Here is a 16,107-nt window from a genome sequence, read left to right as displayed (position 1 = left end):
GTTGGACACATTACACCCTAGAGGCCTCAATAGGGAATATGAGGTCATGCATTTATAAAGAAACACTTCTGTTACATGTTTTCAGACGTTGAATATCTGAACATGCATAAGAAAACTGTCTACAATATGTAAGATAGAATATGTATTCAAGTGTTTGTTGCTTTTTGGTTTATTCACTTAATATTGATTGCACCTGTCTTTATGTGGTCACTCCCTTTATGGGATGGACCTGCTGTTCCTGTGGGTGGTGACTATAGTATATATAGCTTGTTAAAATCACTTTTGGATGTACTTGCGTCCTGGTCATAGGACTATTTCTGTTTATGCAGTGCTCCAGACAAAAAAAAATGACCAGGAGCCATTGGCTCCTAAACTAAAAAATTTAGGAGCCAAATTACATTTTTTAGTCGCCAAATTTAAAATGCATATAATTTTTAAAAAAAAGTACTTTGAGAAGATGAGACGCAGGTGCACTACATATAGGAGAAAACAGCACCACATGCCTCTCACATCCAGGGACATTTTCTGGGGAACAAGGTGACTAAAAATGGTGAATTGCGTGGTTTAGAGTTTTTTTTTCTGTTACGGCCTTCACCGAGCGGAAATATTTTTTAATATTTTAATAGCTCACACTTTTTGGGACGTGGCGATATGTAATATGTTCTTTATTGTTTGTAAATTTTATATGTAAAACTGGGAAGGGGGCCATTTAAACTTTTAGTATTTTGGTGTTTTTTTTAAGTTTTTTTTTTTTTTTTTATTTATTAACCATTTCCCCCCTTAGGGACTAGAACCTGGATCTTTTCATCCCTTGTGCTATTCACCCTGATAGAGGTCTATCAGTGTGAATAGGACTTCACACTCTCCCTGCTGCCCTGGGCTCTGTGCATACAGCAGCAGGGAGCTGAACATGGCAGCCAGGGCTTCAGTAGCGTCCTGGCTGCCATGGTAACGATCTGAGCCCCAGCAGTGTAATCTGCCACTGCCACCAATGAAGGGGATGGGGACCCTGTGGCCACCATATAACAATGGGGGGGAGACGGGGACGACTTGTGGCCAGTGATAATGGGGGGGGGGGGGAGAGGCTTTGGGAGAGCGCACTGCACCACCAATGAATGTTTAAAGAGGACCTTTCGTAGGTTTAAAGAATATGAACTTATCAGCAGGCTGCATAGAGCGGCGCCCAGGGATCTAAGTGCACTTACTATTATTCCTGGGCGCCGCTCCGTTCGTCCGCTGTGGCCCCCGGTATCTTCAGCATTCAGAGCAAGGAGGAGGAGACGCCAGTGTCTCTCCATCTCCATAACAGCAGCGTTGTCCAATCACAGCACAGAACTCAGAGCCAGGGAGAATAAAAAAACTCCCTGGCTCTGCGCTGTGATTGGACAGCGCTGCTGTCAGGGAGAAGGAGAGACACTGGCGTCTCCTCCTCCTTCCTCTGAATGCTGAAAATACCGGGGGCCACAGCGGACGAACGGAGCGGCACCCAGGAATAATAGTAAGTGCACTTAGATCCCTGGGCGCCGCTCTATGCAGCCTGCTGATAAGTTCATATTCTTTGGACCCATGAAAGGTCCTCTTTGACTCCTTCATACAATTGTCTGCAGCGGTATCACAGACCTGGCCTCAATAACAGGGCATGCGATCTGGGGCACCTGAGGGGTTAATGGCCGCGGATCGCATGCCCTGTTATTGAGGCCGGGTGCCGGGTCTGTGATACCGCTGCCGACACTTATGTTTTACATTCATTGGTGGCGCAGTGACGACAGCTCCTCCCCTCCTCCTCCCTGCTATATTCCCATTGGTGGTAGTGGTGGCCGCGTCACAGTGGAGAGGGAGGGACTCCTTCCTTCTCCACTGTGCTGTGCTACTGAAGAGAACTTAGGCTGCGCAGGATCGCGGCGGTACAGTCGCAACTGGCGACAAGACTAAAAAGTCTTGTCGCCATCTGCAAATTTTAAGGCCATCTGGAGCCCTGTTATGGAATAAAAAGATACTTTATTCGCATCAAGACACGACTGCTGGGATTCCTTACTTATATTGCTGTGGATGGACGTCCTCTCCCGGGCAGCGTGCATCTGAGTGAGTGCTGGTTTTTCCACATCCATCAATCAATATTAAAGACGGCCCTGGGTGTCAGCCACACCTCCAGTACAAACTGCAAAGAAAAAGGGGGTCAGTCAAAACAAAACACGCAATGCAACAGATCTCTGCAAACCAAATAAAGTACAAACATGCATAATAATTGCTAATGCTATACTTATAAATTAGAGATGCTTGGCAAATACATTTTGTACAAAATTATTTGAGCCCGTCTGCCGCATGGTGAGCAGGACCCTTATTCCTCTGGTTGTAATTATGGACATGTCTGTTGCTATGTTATTTATGACATGAACCCTGGTTTGTAAATTTGTACATGAACCCCTGATTGTAAAGCGCTGCGGAATATGTTGGCGCTATATAAAGATTATTATTATAATGCCAATAGCACAAAAATGCAACTTTTTTAAAAACAGAAATGCTCCATTTTTCTCCCCAGGTCACTGAGTGCCGCGAGAAAGGAGCCAGTTTACGGATCCAGGGGCCCGAGCGCTGTTCTTTGTTACACCTGGCAGCAAGGGCCGGGCACTCGGAGATCGTCTCGTACATCCTGGAGAACGGTAAGCTACATATACAGAGGAGCTGATCCAGTGATTGTACAGGACTGCAGCATGGCGGGGCAGAACACACAACCCTAGATTAAATACAGTAACCTCCATCAGATAGATTAACACTGTCTGACAAACTCAGCTAATCTACATCACACAGACACAAGGCCACTACATCTGACCAATTTAGCTAAGCTACTGTATATCAGACATAGTTAGCCCTGCCATATCTGAAAAATGCTTCTGCTACATCTACCTGTATTCAGCTCTGCCACATAAGACTAAATCTTGTGCCCTTCATTTTACAAACTACTGAGTTTTGCAACTGACGACTCCAGACAAATGCCGCATTCTGTGATGAAATCCGTGATAGGATGGTCAGTGATTCATCCGTGAAGATGTCCGTAAAGGATCTGTGTGCCATATTTTTGCTCTGTGTGTGTCATCTGTGTTTCATGGAAAAAGCAAATTTTTTTCTGTTACGTTGCCTGGATAAATAGCCGCAGCAGGTCAAAGGTGATGTGGGTACAATTCACACTCTCACACACACACACACACACTGAAACACGTGCAGTCTACTAAGAACGCATTTGAACTGTGTGTTTCATGGACACTGCACAGCAGAAAATTAATGAATTACTGCAACCCTAACTTCTATATAATCCTGAACTTCCTAAGCTGCAAACATTCACTCTACAGTGGGGAGAAGATCGGGAAAGCCCCGAGAGCCGAGAATGTCCCGCAACACAGCCTTGTCTACTGCAGAAAAGCTCCGGGAGTATGCCCGACCCGAGCAGCAAGATGGCGCCGGCTCACAGGCATACTTGACTGCGGTGGCTACTCAGGATGTTCCACCCACCCCAGCTATGGAACCTGAGCGGGAGCCCGTGCCTACCCTGAAACAGGTTACTAAACAACTATTTCAGGCCATTGCCGCATGTCGCTCCTCACTGTCTGGGAAGATGGAGGAGGTAAAGGTGGATTTACGTCTCCTGAGGCAGGATGTGCAGAACCTGCGGGAGCGGGTTAGAGATACGGAGGAACGGGTGTCCACCCTGGAAGATCGCACCAATCCCATTCCCGTGCAATTATCTGCCTTGGAAAAGAAAGTTGATTTTTGGCAGCAAAAGTGCGACGACTATGAGAATCGACTACGCTGCAATAATTTGCGCATCATCGGACTCCTGGAGAGAGTGGAGGGCAATAACCCTAATTTTTCCTATAATATGCAATGTTACTCCTGTCATAGTGGTTCTTTATGTAGGCAGAGATTGATTAATTATTTCGGCCGAGAAATACACATGCAGATAGATATGAGGAGATCTACTTAGACCACCCCCAGCAGTTTATTTTATACATATCTCATTATAGGAGTATCAAAATAACGAAGCTGTTTACAGTACTTATGATTGGTCAGTACAAGTTATATAATTACACGTGATACATATTGGCAATAAGAACCTTGCATAACAGAGTAATACATCATTGTGACAAGGTCCAAAAAGGAGTAAAAGGTCATATTTCCACATTTAGTGTGGACGCATCCTAATGTTGGCTCATCAATATCCACAGTTCTTAGAATTTTAAGTACAAAGTCATAAGGCCTATTTGCCAACAAACAACTTGCACAATAACCTAACAAAATCTCCCTAAAACTCCTTTTCCTGCGGTTATTCTTAGAGACGCCATACTCCCCCTTATGCTTACAGACTGCTGTCTATAGCTATTCACAGATGACCTTAGCCTGAGTAAATCTGTTCAGTGGAATATATGATAAAGGTTATACTGTTCTTACAGTGTATATAGCAGTTTATAGTGAGATGTATTAATGTCCATATAATTCTGGATATACCTTAAAACACCTCAATGTGATTACTCTCACACTCCGTATATGGGTTAGGTCATTATTGGTACACACTGTGGGTCCTAATAGGTTACTGGATGCTAAGAATGCATTGGATTGTGGGATTGCGTCACTTCTCTCATGATTGTTTGCTATGGCGGATATACGGATAATGTCTTGGAATGTTAGGGGCCTATGGAATGTTAGGAAACACACCATGATGTTTTCCACAGTCAGGCAATTTACTCCTCATATTCTGTACACATTTAACTAAGGATTCAACTAAAAGACTCCATGAACATTGGGTTCAGTGGGCGCAACATTCGTGTCATACTAGTTTATCCTGGGGTGTGTCTGTACTAGTCCACAGGTCTCTGAGGTGAGAGGTTGAAACTGTACTTTGTTTGTAATTATGGGCATATATATACCACCTTCCCAGTGGCGTTGCTAGGGCTGGTGTCACCCGGTGCGGTAGAAAATGGTGTCACCCCAACCTGCCCCCCCCCCCCCCCCCGAGCAATAATCTTTTAGTCATATAACCAAAAATATGTTGAAAGAATGAAAGAAGTCAAAGTTAATGCTTTTAAAAAATAACGTTTATTTTAAATCCAACCCCTTTACTGAACAAATAACATTTTACAACACAAAATTTAACAGGATAAAATTATAAATAATTAAATAACACAAAATTCAACATGACTAATAAATAAATAAATAATTAAATAACAGAAAATTGAACAGGAACAAATACAAGTGCACTTAAAGAACATCTCAATCAATTCAGAACTTTGCTTTCCTGGCCTTCAAAGCTGCAAAACTATTAATTGCTTCATCGAAATCAATGGTTTGCACTAATTCGCTTTCAACTGACAACAGTGCAAGATTGGAAAGCCTAGACTCTCCCATTGTAGATCGCAGATAATTTTTGATAAGTTTAAGTTTTGAAAAGCTCCTCTCGCACGAAGCCACAGATACGCAGATTGTGAGGAATAATTTCAGACATAGTGAAAGGTGTGGGAGAGACTCAATAAAATCCCATTCAGCTATGAAGGTCAAAACTTGTAAAGCTGCCCAATCTTTGACTTCTTCTAGGTCCAACTTTGCTGCTTTTAGGTGTCTTCTGAACCTTGGTATCTCCAGTAACAGCTCACTCTCAGATACCTCATCATAGAAATTGGTCAGTTTTGGAATGGACACCTTTAATTCTCCTTCAGTGGCAGATATGAGACTCTTTGCTTGAACAGCCTCAAACATGCCTGCTACTTCCATGATGGCTCTTAATCTGGTCTGGAGTTCCAAATGAAAGCGATCAATGCACTCAAACATCGCCCTCTTATTTTCCTCTTGCAGACTTGGGCTTCCAGCATCTCTTGCCAGTTCCCCTGCCATCCTCTTCTTGAACCTGGTTCTTCTCTCTACTGCAATTCCATATTCATCAGCTTTTAAAAGTGCCTGCTGAATTGCATTTTCAACTAGGTGACTGCGCTCCTCACACAGAAAAAGTCTTAGTGTCTCAAGCTTTGTCACCACTTTATCGAGACTTAAGCCCTTAGTCTGCAGGTACTGCTGTGCATCATTAACTTCCCTCAGTACATCAGACCAGAAGTGCAGGTAGCATAGAAAAGTAAAGTCACAGACAGCAGGTAGAAGACCCTGTGCTGCTCCTCTTGTGTCCATATTTTCACATGGTTCACAAAGAGCTCCAAGTGCCGACACGAACATGTCAAATTTTTCTTTTACTGGCTTAACTGCAGCATAATGAGCACTCCAGCGTGTTGTGGATAGTCTTTTTACTGACACTCCAGCATGGTCAATTAACACATCCCATCGATGGGTGGAAGCAGCAAAAAAAGAAAACATTGTCTGCAGAGTTCCAAAAAAGGTCACGCAAGATGCATTTTGAGCAAAAGAGTGCTGACCACACAAGTTAAGGGAATGGTCCACACATCCATTAAAAATAGCCTTCCTGTTTTCCCCTTCAGAATGGATTGTACACCTCCATGGATTCCAGCCATAGTAGCAGCATTATCATAACCCTGAGAGCGGCACATCATTATGTCGAGTCCATCACTTTCTAATTTTTGAAGAATGTCAGAACTGAGGTCAGCAGCTTTTTTCCCCTTTAAAGGGAAAAATCCTAAAAAAACTTCTTTTACCTCAACTTTCCTGTTGGTGATGTGTACATATCTGATCACTTCAGACATCTGATCAGTATGCGATACGTCAGGCGTGCTGTCAAACATGATGCCAAAGTACTTTGCAGACTTTATGTCCGTTACAATCTTCGCCTTCACATGATTTGCCAGGACACTTATAAACTCATTCTGAGTTTGTGGAGAAAGATAGGAGACAGACATGTTAACTAGTGATGTCGCGAACATAAAATTTTCAGTTCGCGAACAGCGAACGAGAACTTCCGCAAATGTTCGCGAACTGGCGAACCGGGCGAACCGCCATAGACTTCAATAGACAGGCGAATTTTAAAACCCACAGGGACTCTTTCTGGCCACAATAGTGATGAGAAAGTTGTTTCAAGGGGTCTAACACCTGGACTGTGGCATGCCGGAGGGGGATCTATGGCAAAACTCCCATGGAAAATTACGTAGTGGACGCAGAGTCGGGTTTTAATCCATAAAGGGCATAAATCAACTAACATTCCTAAATTGTTTGGAATAACGTGCTTTAAAACATCCAGTGTGTGTATACGATCAGGTATGATGTTGTATCGATCAGGTAGTGTAAGGGTTACGCCCGCATCACAGACATTGACAGACCAAACTCCCCTTTTAATGCACCGCAAACAGTTCATTTGCACAACCGCAAACTCCCCATTTGCACAAGGTTGGATACCAAGCTAGCCACGTCCCGGTGATGTCATTGAAGGTTTCTTCCTCCACCCAGCCACGTACAACACCAAGGGTCCCCGAAAGGTCAATTGAATTGATTTTTCGAACGGGGAGATGGTTAAAAAAACGCTGGCTCCCTCCCCTTTGTTTTTATCCACGGTGACTGCGTCTGCGCCGTGCAATTTACTGTCACACCCGATATGAGTGGTATTTTCTGTAGTACTATTCTCATCAGTTTAATCCCTCTAACGTCCCCAATCTGGGTGCCATTTATTGAATAGATTTTTCGAACGGGGAGATGGTATCAGTGGTTGGCACTGGCAGTGGGCACACTACAGTCAGTAGAAGCGGGCCTGACACACACTGGCAGCAGGCAAGCAACTGAAATTACACTAAAGTGTAAAAATTAAATGCCTTATTTATCGGCAAGCTACTGTGCCACCCGGTATGAGTGGTTGGCACTGGCAGTGGGCACACTACAGTCAGTGGAAGAGGGCCTGACACACACTGGCAGCAGGCAAGCAACTGAATTTAGACTACTGTCTAAAAATTAAATGCCTTATTTATCGGCAAGCTACTGTGCCACCCGGTATCAGTGGTTGGCACTGGCAGTGGGCACACTACAGTCAGTGGAAGCGGGCCTGACACACACTGGCAGCAGGCAAGCAACTGAATTTAGACTACTGTCTAAAAATTAAATGCCTTATTTATCGGCAAGCTACTGTGCCACCCGGTATCAGTGGTTGGCACTGGCAGTGGGCACACTACAGTCAGTTGAAGTCGGCCTGACACACACTAGCAGCAGGCAAGCAGCTGAAATTACACTAAAGTGTAAAAATTAAATGCCTTTTTTATGCAAAGTCCTGTGCCAGCCGGTATGAGTGGTGGGCACTGGCAGTGGGCACACTACAGTCAGTGGAAGTCAGCCTGACACACACTGGCAGGCAACTAACCTTAGATTAAAGTGTAAAAATTAAGTGCCTATTTTTTAAGCAAAGTCCTGTGCCACTCGGGATGACAGGGGTGGGCACTGGCAGTGGGCACACTACAGTCAGTTGAAGTCGGCCTGACACACACTGGCAGGCAACTAACCTTAGATTAAAGTGTAAAAATGAAGTGCCTTTTTTTTAAGCAAAGTCCTGTGCCAGCCGGTATGAGTGGTGGGCACTGGCAGTGGGCACACTACAGTCAGTGGAAGTCAGCCTGACACACACTGGCAGGCAACTAACCTTAGATTAAAGTGTAAAAATTAAGTGCCTATTTTTTAAGCAAAGTCCTGTGCCACTCGGGATGACAGGGGTGGGCACTGGCAGTGGGCACACTACAGTCAGTTGAAGTCGGCCTGACACACACTGGCAGGCAACTAACCTTAGATTAAAGTGTAAAAATGAAGTGCCTTTTTTTTAAGCAAAGTCCTGTGCCAGCCGGTATGAGTGGTGGGCACTGGCAGTGGGCACACTACAGTCAGTGGAAGTCAGCCTGACACACACTGGCAGGCAACTAACCTTAGATTAAAGTGTAAAAATTAAGTGCCTATTTTTTAAGCAAAGTCCTGTGCCACTCGGGATGACAGGGGTGGGCACTGGCAGTGGGCACACTACAGTCAGTTGAAGTCGGCCTGACACACACTGGCAGGCAACTAACCTTAGATTAAAGTGTAAAAATGAAGTGCCTTTTTTTTAAGCAAAGTCCTGTGCCACACGGGATGACAGGGGTGGGCACTGGCAGTGGGCACACTACAGTCAGTTGAAGTCGGCCTGACACACACTAGCAGCAGGCAAGCAGCTGAAATTACATTAAAGTGTAAAAATTAAATGCCTTTTTTAAGCAAAGTCCTGTGCCAGCCGGTATGAGTGGTGGGCACTGGCAGTGGGCACACTACAGTCAGTGGAAGTCAGCCTGACACACACTGGCAGGCAACTAACCTTAGATTAAAGTGTAAAAATTAAGTGCCTATTTTTTAAGCAAAGTCCTGTGCCACTCGGGATGACAGGGGTGGGCACTGGCAGTGGGCACACTACAGTCAGTTGAAGTCGGCCTGACACACACTGGCAGGCAACTAACCTTAGATTAAAGTGTAAAAATGAAGTGCCTTTTTTTTAAGCAAAGTCCTGTGCCAGCCGGTATGAGTGGTGGGCACTGGCAGTGGGCACACTACAGTCAGTGGAAGTCAGCCTGACACACACTGGCAGGCAACTAACCTTAGATTAAAGTGTAAAAATTAAGTGCCTATTTTTTAAGCAAAGTCCTGTGCCACTCGGGATGACAGGGGTGGGCACTGGCAGTGGGCACACTACAGTCAGTTGAAGTCGGCCTGACACACACTGGCAGGCAACTAACCTTAGATTAAAGTGTAAAAATGAAGTGCCTTTTTTTTAAGCAAAGTCCTGTGCCACACGGGATGACAGGGGTGGGCACTGGCAGTGGGCACACTACAGTCAGTTGAAGTCGGCCTGACACACACTAGCAGCAGGCAAGCAGCTGAAATTACACTAAAGTGTAAAAATTAAATGCCTTTTTTATGCAAAGTCCTGTGCCAGCCGGTATGAGTGGTGGGCACTGGCAGTGGGCACACTACAGTCAGTGGAAGTCAGCCTGACACACACTGGCAGGCAACTAACCTTAGATTAAAGTGTAAAAATTAAGTGCCTTTTTTTAAGCAAAGTCCTGTGCCACACGGAATGACAGGGGTGAGCACTGGCAGTGGGCACACTACAGTCTGTGGGCCTGCAGCTCCTCACACACAGGCAGGCCAGGCAACTGCAATATGTATATAAAGGAAAAAAAAAAAGCAGACTAATGTTGCAGCCCTAAAAAGGGCTTTTTGGGGTGCTGTCAGGACGCTGTCCTTACAGCAGAGATCAGATGAGTCTTTCAGGACTGGAGTGGACACTGAATTCACTAGCCTAGCTATCGATTTCCCAATTAAATCAGCAGCAGTTACAGTCTCCCTCCTCTCACTAAGACTGCAGCTTCAGAATGAATCTAAAATGGATGCTGTGCAGGAGGTGGGAGGGTCTGGGAGGGAGGGTATGCTGCTGATTGGCTGGAATGTGTCTGCTGACTGTGAGGTACAGGGTCAAAGTTTGCTCAATGATGATGTATAGGGGGCGGACCGAACATCGCATGTGTTCGCCCGGCAGAGGCGAACGCGAACAAGCTATGTTCGCCGGGAACTGTTCGCCGTCGGATAGTTCGGGCCATCTCTAATGTTAACTTTACAGGTGTGCTGCTTTAACTTAATTAGGTGTTCCTTCAGTACCGGATCATACTTGGAAAGCATCTCAACCATCTCAAGAAAGTTCCCTTTATTCAAAGAAGACTCATCTTCCTTGTGACCACGAAATGCCAGATTCTGCTTGGCAAGAAACAATGTAATATCCAGCAATCTGTGCAAAATGTCCCTCCACTTTTTCTTCTCAGTCTCCATCGTAGAAATAGTTTGGGCATCAATGGTTTCATGCAGCCTCAGTCCTGCTGCCAAAGTTTTCCACTTTTCCAGACAGTATAAGTGCTCTTCGGATGTCTCATGATTATATACCTTTGGGCTCAGTTTCCACCACTTCTGAAACCCAGTGACAAATTTGGATGTTGTATCTGTAGTACAGCTGGTAAAGAGTCGGCAACAAAAGCAATATAAATTCCCGCTGACAGGTGAGTAAACCATCCATGTCCTCAGAATTTTCTCTCCATTTGGCATGACCTTGTAAAACCACACTTTTGAAAGTTGGCGCACTTCTCCCTTTGATGCAGCTTTTTCATCTGGCCTTTTGGTGACACTAAAAGGACCATCTTGGTTCTGGAAAGAAGCACTTCCTCTTTTCACAATTTCTACCCGAAAATGATCTGGAACCGGTATCTCCCAGAAGGACACATCAGATAAAATTTGCAAATCTTTCTCCGTAACTGCAGTCATGTCTTTCATAGTATACGGACTATGGCTTGAGTCACTTTCAGCACTCTCTTCTGCTTCATATTCTGTCATTTCCATTCCTTGCTCTTCTGCTTCAAATTCTTCTATTTTCCCTCCTCGCTCTTCTTCAGATTCTGCCATTTCCACTTCTTGTTCCTCTGCAGAAAGCTTTCTAGCAAAAGCATCAAAAGAATCAGCTTGATCAATTGGCGGAGTGTCTTTTGATGAACCCTGGCCATCATCTGGTCTTTTGACATACTTGAGCATGGATCCAGCAAGGGTTTTGATTGCTTGAATTTTTGCCTCTTTTGTTTTCCTTTGCTGGAATCCACTTGGCCTCTTTGACTTATGCACTCCATGTGGCATGGTGGAATATTCGCTTAGGAATTCAGACTTTGCTTTCTGAAATCCATTTGAAAAAAGGACAGCATGAAAACATATAATTTGTCTCTTGTGCTTCTCATATTTTGCTAATGGTATGGATAAACCATATCATACACCGTCGTTTGGTTTAACTTTGTGGGGGGGGGGGGGGGGGGGGTTGCAGAGCACCCACCCGCAGTGGCGGATCCAGAGCTCGGTCTCAGGAGGAGCACTTCCAGATTGTTTTGTGTCGGCAGACAGAAAATAATAGCAGGCTCAGGCTGGGAAGGCAACTTGAATTATGCTAAAATCATTGGGCTAGGGCCATTTTAAAGGGTTTCTACCACCAGAAATACTATTATGTAGCTGACTGATATAGCGATGCGCTAATGTCAGCACTACATAACAGTATGTTTCTAACATTAGTCCCTGCAGCCGTTTTTGTTAAAAATGCACTTTTATAATATGCTAATAAGCCTCTAGGTGCTATGTGGGCGTAAAATCAGCACCTAGAGGCTCCGTCCACTCACGCTTTATCCCGCCCAGGTCCAGTGTTCTGACCGCCCAGCTCCTCTTGATTGATGCCACTGTTCCCTGCATCGTTGGCGAAATCCCGCTCCTGCGCCGTTCACTTCGGTCTTCGGCGCAGTGCGAGTGAATGATGCGATCCTCACTGTGACGTAGTCGGCGCAGGCGCAGTGAGGAAGCCGGCACCAGGATTGCATCATTCACTCACTGCGCCGAAGACCGAAGTGAACGGCGCAGGCGCGGGATTTCGCCAACGACGCAGGGAACAGTGGCATCAATCAAGAGGAGCTGGGCGGGCACAACACAGGACCTGGGCAGAATACAGGGTGAGTGGACGGAGCCTCTAGGTGCTGATTTTACGCCCATATAGCACCTAGAGGCTCATTAGCATATAATAAAAGTGCTTTTTTAACAAAAACGGCTGCAGGGACTAATGTTAGAAACATACTGTTATGTAGTGCTGACATTAGCGCATCGCTAATGTCAGTCAGCTACATAATAGTATTTCTGGTGGTAGAAACCCTTTAATGAACTCTTTTAGTATGGCAGTCGATTTGCATGTGGTCATCACAGGACTGTCATGCCGGCCATTAGGCCATAGTAGTGTCACTATGACACTATGGCCGGTGTGATGGTCCCGTGATGACCACATGCAAATTGACTGTCACACTAAAAGATTAACTGTAGGCTATATTACAGAAGGCTGGTCCTGGTGGTCAGTGGTGTGGCCTGTGTTCTACAAGGCTAATTTACATTACTGAGAAATACAGGGCACACTACAGCATAATATACTGGAATCTACAGTATACACTGTAAATATATCAGTCCTCAAACCAAATAATAACACCGCCATACAATGACCAGATAACACCTACATACAGTGACTGGATAACACCGGCATAAAGTGACTGGATATAGGATATAAGGGGGCCCAGTATAGAGCAGTGATGGTGAACCTTTTAGAGACTGAGTGCCCAAACTGCAACCCAAAACCCACTTATTTATAAAAAAGTGCCAACATGGCAATTTAAGCTGAATACCAATATGGTCTGTCTTCCATGTACTTTATCATTTACATAGCTATAATATCCTGCCTACAGTTAATGCGCTGCCTGTGTTGTTTATAGCGCGCCCTGCACTGATGAATGGCAGAAAAAGTGTAAGGCAAATTGGTACACCCATAGACTTTTTCCCAGGGTGTGGGATGGGTGCCCACAGAGAGGGCTCTGAGTGCCTGACATCTCTCCAGGTCCAACCTGGAGTCCAGGTTAAAATTTGGAAATGCCCCCCGCCCCCAAATATAATTAAGTAGGCGCAAAGCGGCAGCATGACAGAGTGTGGATTTGGCATCAGCATGAGGAGACCACAGAGTGGCCCAATGACAGAGTCTATAGTTGACGTCAGCAGCAGCAGTGTCAGGAGAAAGCCAACAAGTGGCACATTGACCGAGTCTGGAGTTGGCAGCATCAGGAGAAGGCCACCGAGTGGCACAAGCACAGAGTCTGGAGTTCAGGGCAGCAGCATCAGGAGAAGGCCACCGAGAGGCAAAATGACAGAGTGAGGAGTTGGCGGCAGTATGAGAAGGCCAAAGAGTGGCACAATGATAGAGCCTGGAGGTGGCCACCCTGCTTACCTCCTGACTTTGGCAATAGCAATATTTTTACAGCACAGTACGTGTCCCCTATATTTTTATATAATAAATAAAGAGTCCCACAGTACATAATGTGGGCAAAATATACCTAATTACATAACATTCTCAATACATAAACTTATTTTTATGTGGAAAATGGTGCCAGGTGGTGTACCATAATAAAAATGCCAGGGTACACCCCCTGGCACCTTAGAGTATCACTAATAAAAATGTAAAATAGCCTTTTTTCACAAAAAAATAAATGTATTTATTGGGAATGTTATGTAAGTAGGTATATTTTGCCCACATTATGTACTGTGGGACTCTTTGCACCGGCCCTGTAACGTGGACGTGACCAGAGCCTGTGCAAGGATTTTTTGGCAACACAAGCGAAGCTACATCTCGGTGATCCCCCCCCCCCCCCTCCCCGCCCGCAGCTCACCTGGTCCTGGTTCTGTCTGCAGCAGCTGGCTTCTCCTCTGTGTGGTCCTGATATCTTCTCTCTGCTTCAATCTGGTTTGAGGACTGTACTTTTCGCCCTATAAGATGCACATAGGTTTTAGAGGAGTATAATAAGAAACAATATTTTCCATTATACCTCAGGTCAGACCCCCATATCAGCCGTCAGCACCCCATCCATCATGCCCATGTCAGCCCCCATCCATCATGCCCCCATGTCAGCCGTCATGCCCCTATGTCAGCCATTATGCCTTCATGTCAGCCGTCAGCACCCCATGTCAGCTGTCAGCCATCAGCCCCCCATGTCAGCACCCCATCCATCATGCCCATGTCAGCCATCAGCACCCCATCCATCATGCCCATGTCAGCCGTCAGCACCCCATCATGCCCATGTCAGCCCCCATCCATCATTACCCCCCATGTCAGCCGTCAGCCATCAGCCCCCCATGTCAGCCATCATGCCCCCATGTCAGCCGTCAGCACCCCATCCATCATGCCCATGACAGCCGTCAGCCCCCATCCATCATGCCCCCCCATGTCAGCCGTCATGCCCCTATGTCAGCCATCATGCCCTCATGTCCGCCGTCAGCACCCCATGTCAGCCATCAGCCCCCCATGTCAGCACTCCATCCATCATGCCCATGTCAGCCGTCAGCCCCCATCCATCATGCCCCTTATGTCAGCCGTCAGCACCCCATGTCAGCAGTCAGCCATCAGCCCCCCATGTCAGCACCCCATCCATCATGCCCATGTCAGCACCCATCCATCATTACTCCCATGTCAGCCATCAGCCCCCCCATGTCAGCCATCATGCCCCCCATGACAGCCGTCAGCCCCCATCCATTATGCTCCCTAATGGGGGACAATGTTGGAGTCTGCGCCATCAGGGGGGGTGACATGATGAGGGACAATGTTGGAGTCGGTGGCACAGACATTTCTTCTCTTCCCCTCCAGGCTCCATGGCACAGACATGTTTGTACATTTTGTCCCCCATCTCCCCCTCTCTGTTACAATTACAATACATTTACAGTGTCAGTACCTGATATATCACTGGGGTCTGGCTGGAGTGGGGTCGGTCTGGTCCTGGCTCCAATCTCAGCTGGCCTGGCTCTGCCTTAAGGTGTCTTCTCCTGGGTCCAGACTAGAGTCCAGCAGGGTCGGCGAAGTTCCAACAGCATGCCACTGTGTTCTTCTGCTGCCAGCCTGGAGGGGCAGCTTTTACAGGCCACAGCAGCTCCGCCTCCTCTCCTCCCTCCACCGCGGCCCCACTGACAGTCAGTGACGCCTCCTTTGGCCTGAGCCGGCACACATGTAGGCAGGAGTAGGACAGCCGCAGGCCCGCTGCCCGCACTGTAAGTAAATAGTATGTAAGGCCCCCGGCCGGACTTGCTGCCGAAGTGCAATTTCAATGTGTTACATCATTTAATTAATCACCTTGGTAGGTCTGGCTGGCGGCTGCTGCTACAATGGGGTGTCACCTGCCCCCGGCGGGGGGCGGGTGACACCCCATTGTAGCAGCAGCCGCCAGCCAGACCTACCAAGGTGATTAATTAGTAACACAATGAAATTGCACTTCGGCAGTAAGTCGGTCCGGGCCTCCGGCGGGGGCGGGTGACACCCCATTGTAGCAGCAGCCGCCAGCCAGACCTACCAAGGTGATTAATTAGTATACACAATGATGTAATTGCACTTCGGCAGTGAGTCAGTCCGGGCCTCCGGCGGCCGGGTGACACCCCATCAGACTGGTGTCACCCGGTGCGGCCCGCACCCCCCGCACCCCCCTTGCAACGCCACTGCACCTTCCTCATCTCTCTCTGTTCTTCACCAAGCGGTGACATTTGCAACTGCATACCCGTCTGCTGGGATACTATGCATGG

At 46.6% G+C, this 16,107-nt stretch overlaps 1 protein-coding gene across 2 annotated transcripts in view; it reads left to right on the top strand.

Annotated features, from left to right (window-relative positions):
* DGKI (diacylglycerol kinase iota) overlaps positions 1 to 16,107 on the top strand; it is a 292,586-nt gene that overhangs the window by 262,508 nt on the left and 13,971 nt on the right. For both annotated transcript variants that reach the window (XM_040438414.1, XM_040438411.1), the window contains one exon: positions 2,540 to 2,660. In XM_040438414.1, the coding sequence (XP_040294348.1) occupies positions 2,540 to 2,660 (121 nt within the window). The remainder of the gene's footprint in view (positions 1 to 2,539; positions 2,661 to 16,107) is intronic.

The sequence above is a fragment of the Bufo bufo genome, chromosome 1 (genome assembly GCF_905171765.1).
Source record: "Bufo bufo chromosome 1, aBufBuf1.1, whole genome shotgun sequence".
Taxonomy (NCBI): domain Eukaryota; kingdom Metazoa; phylum Chordata; class Amphibia; order Anura; family Bufonidae; genus Bufo; species Bufo bufo.
Note: the sequence above shows the minus strand (reverse complement) of the source record. Positions and strands in the feature narration are given on the sequence as shown.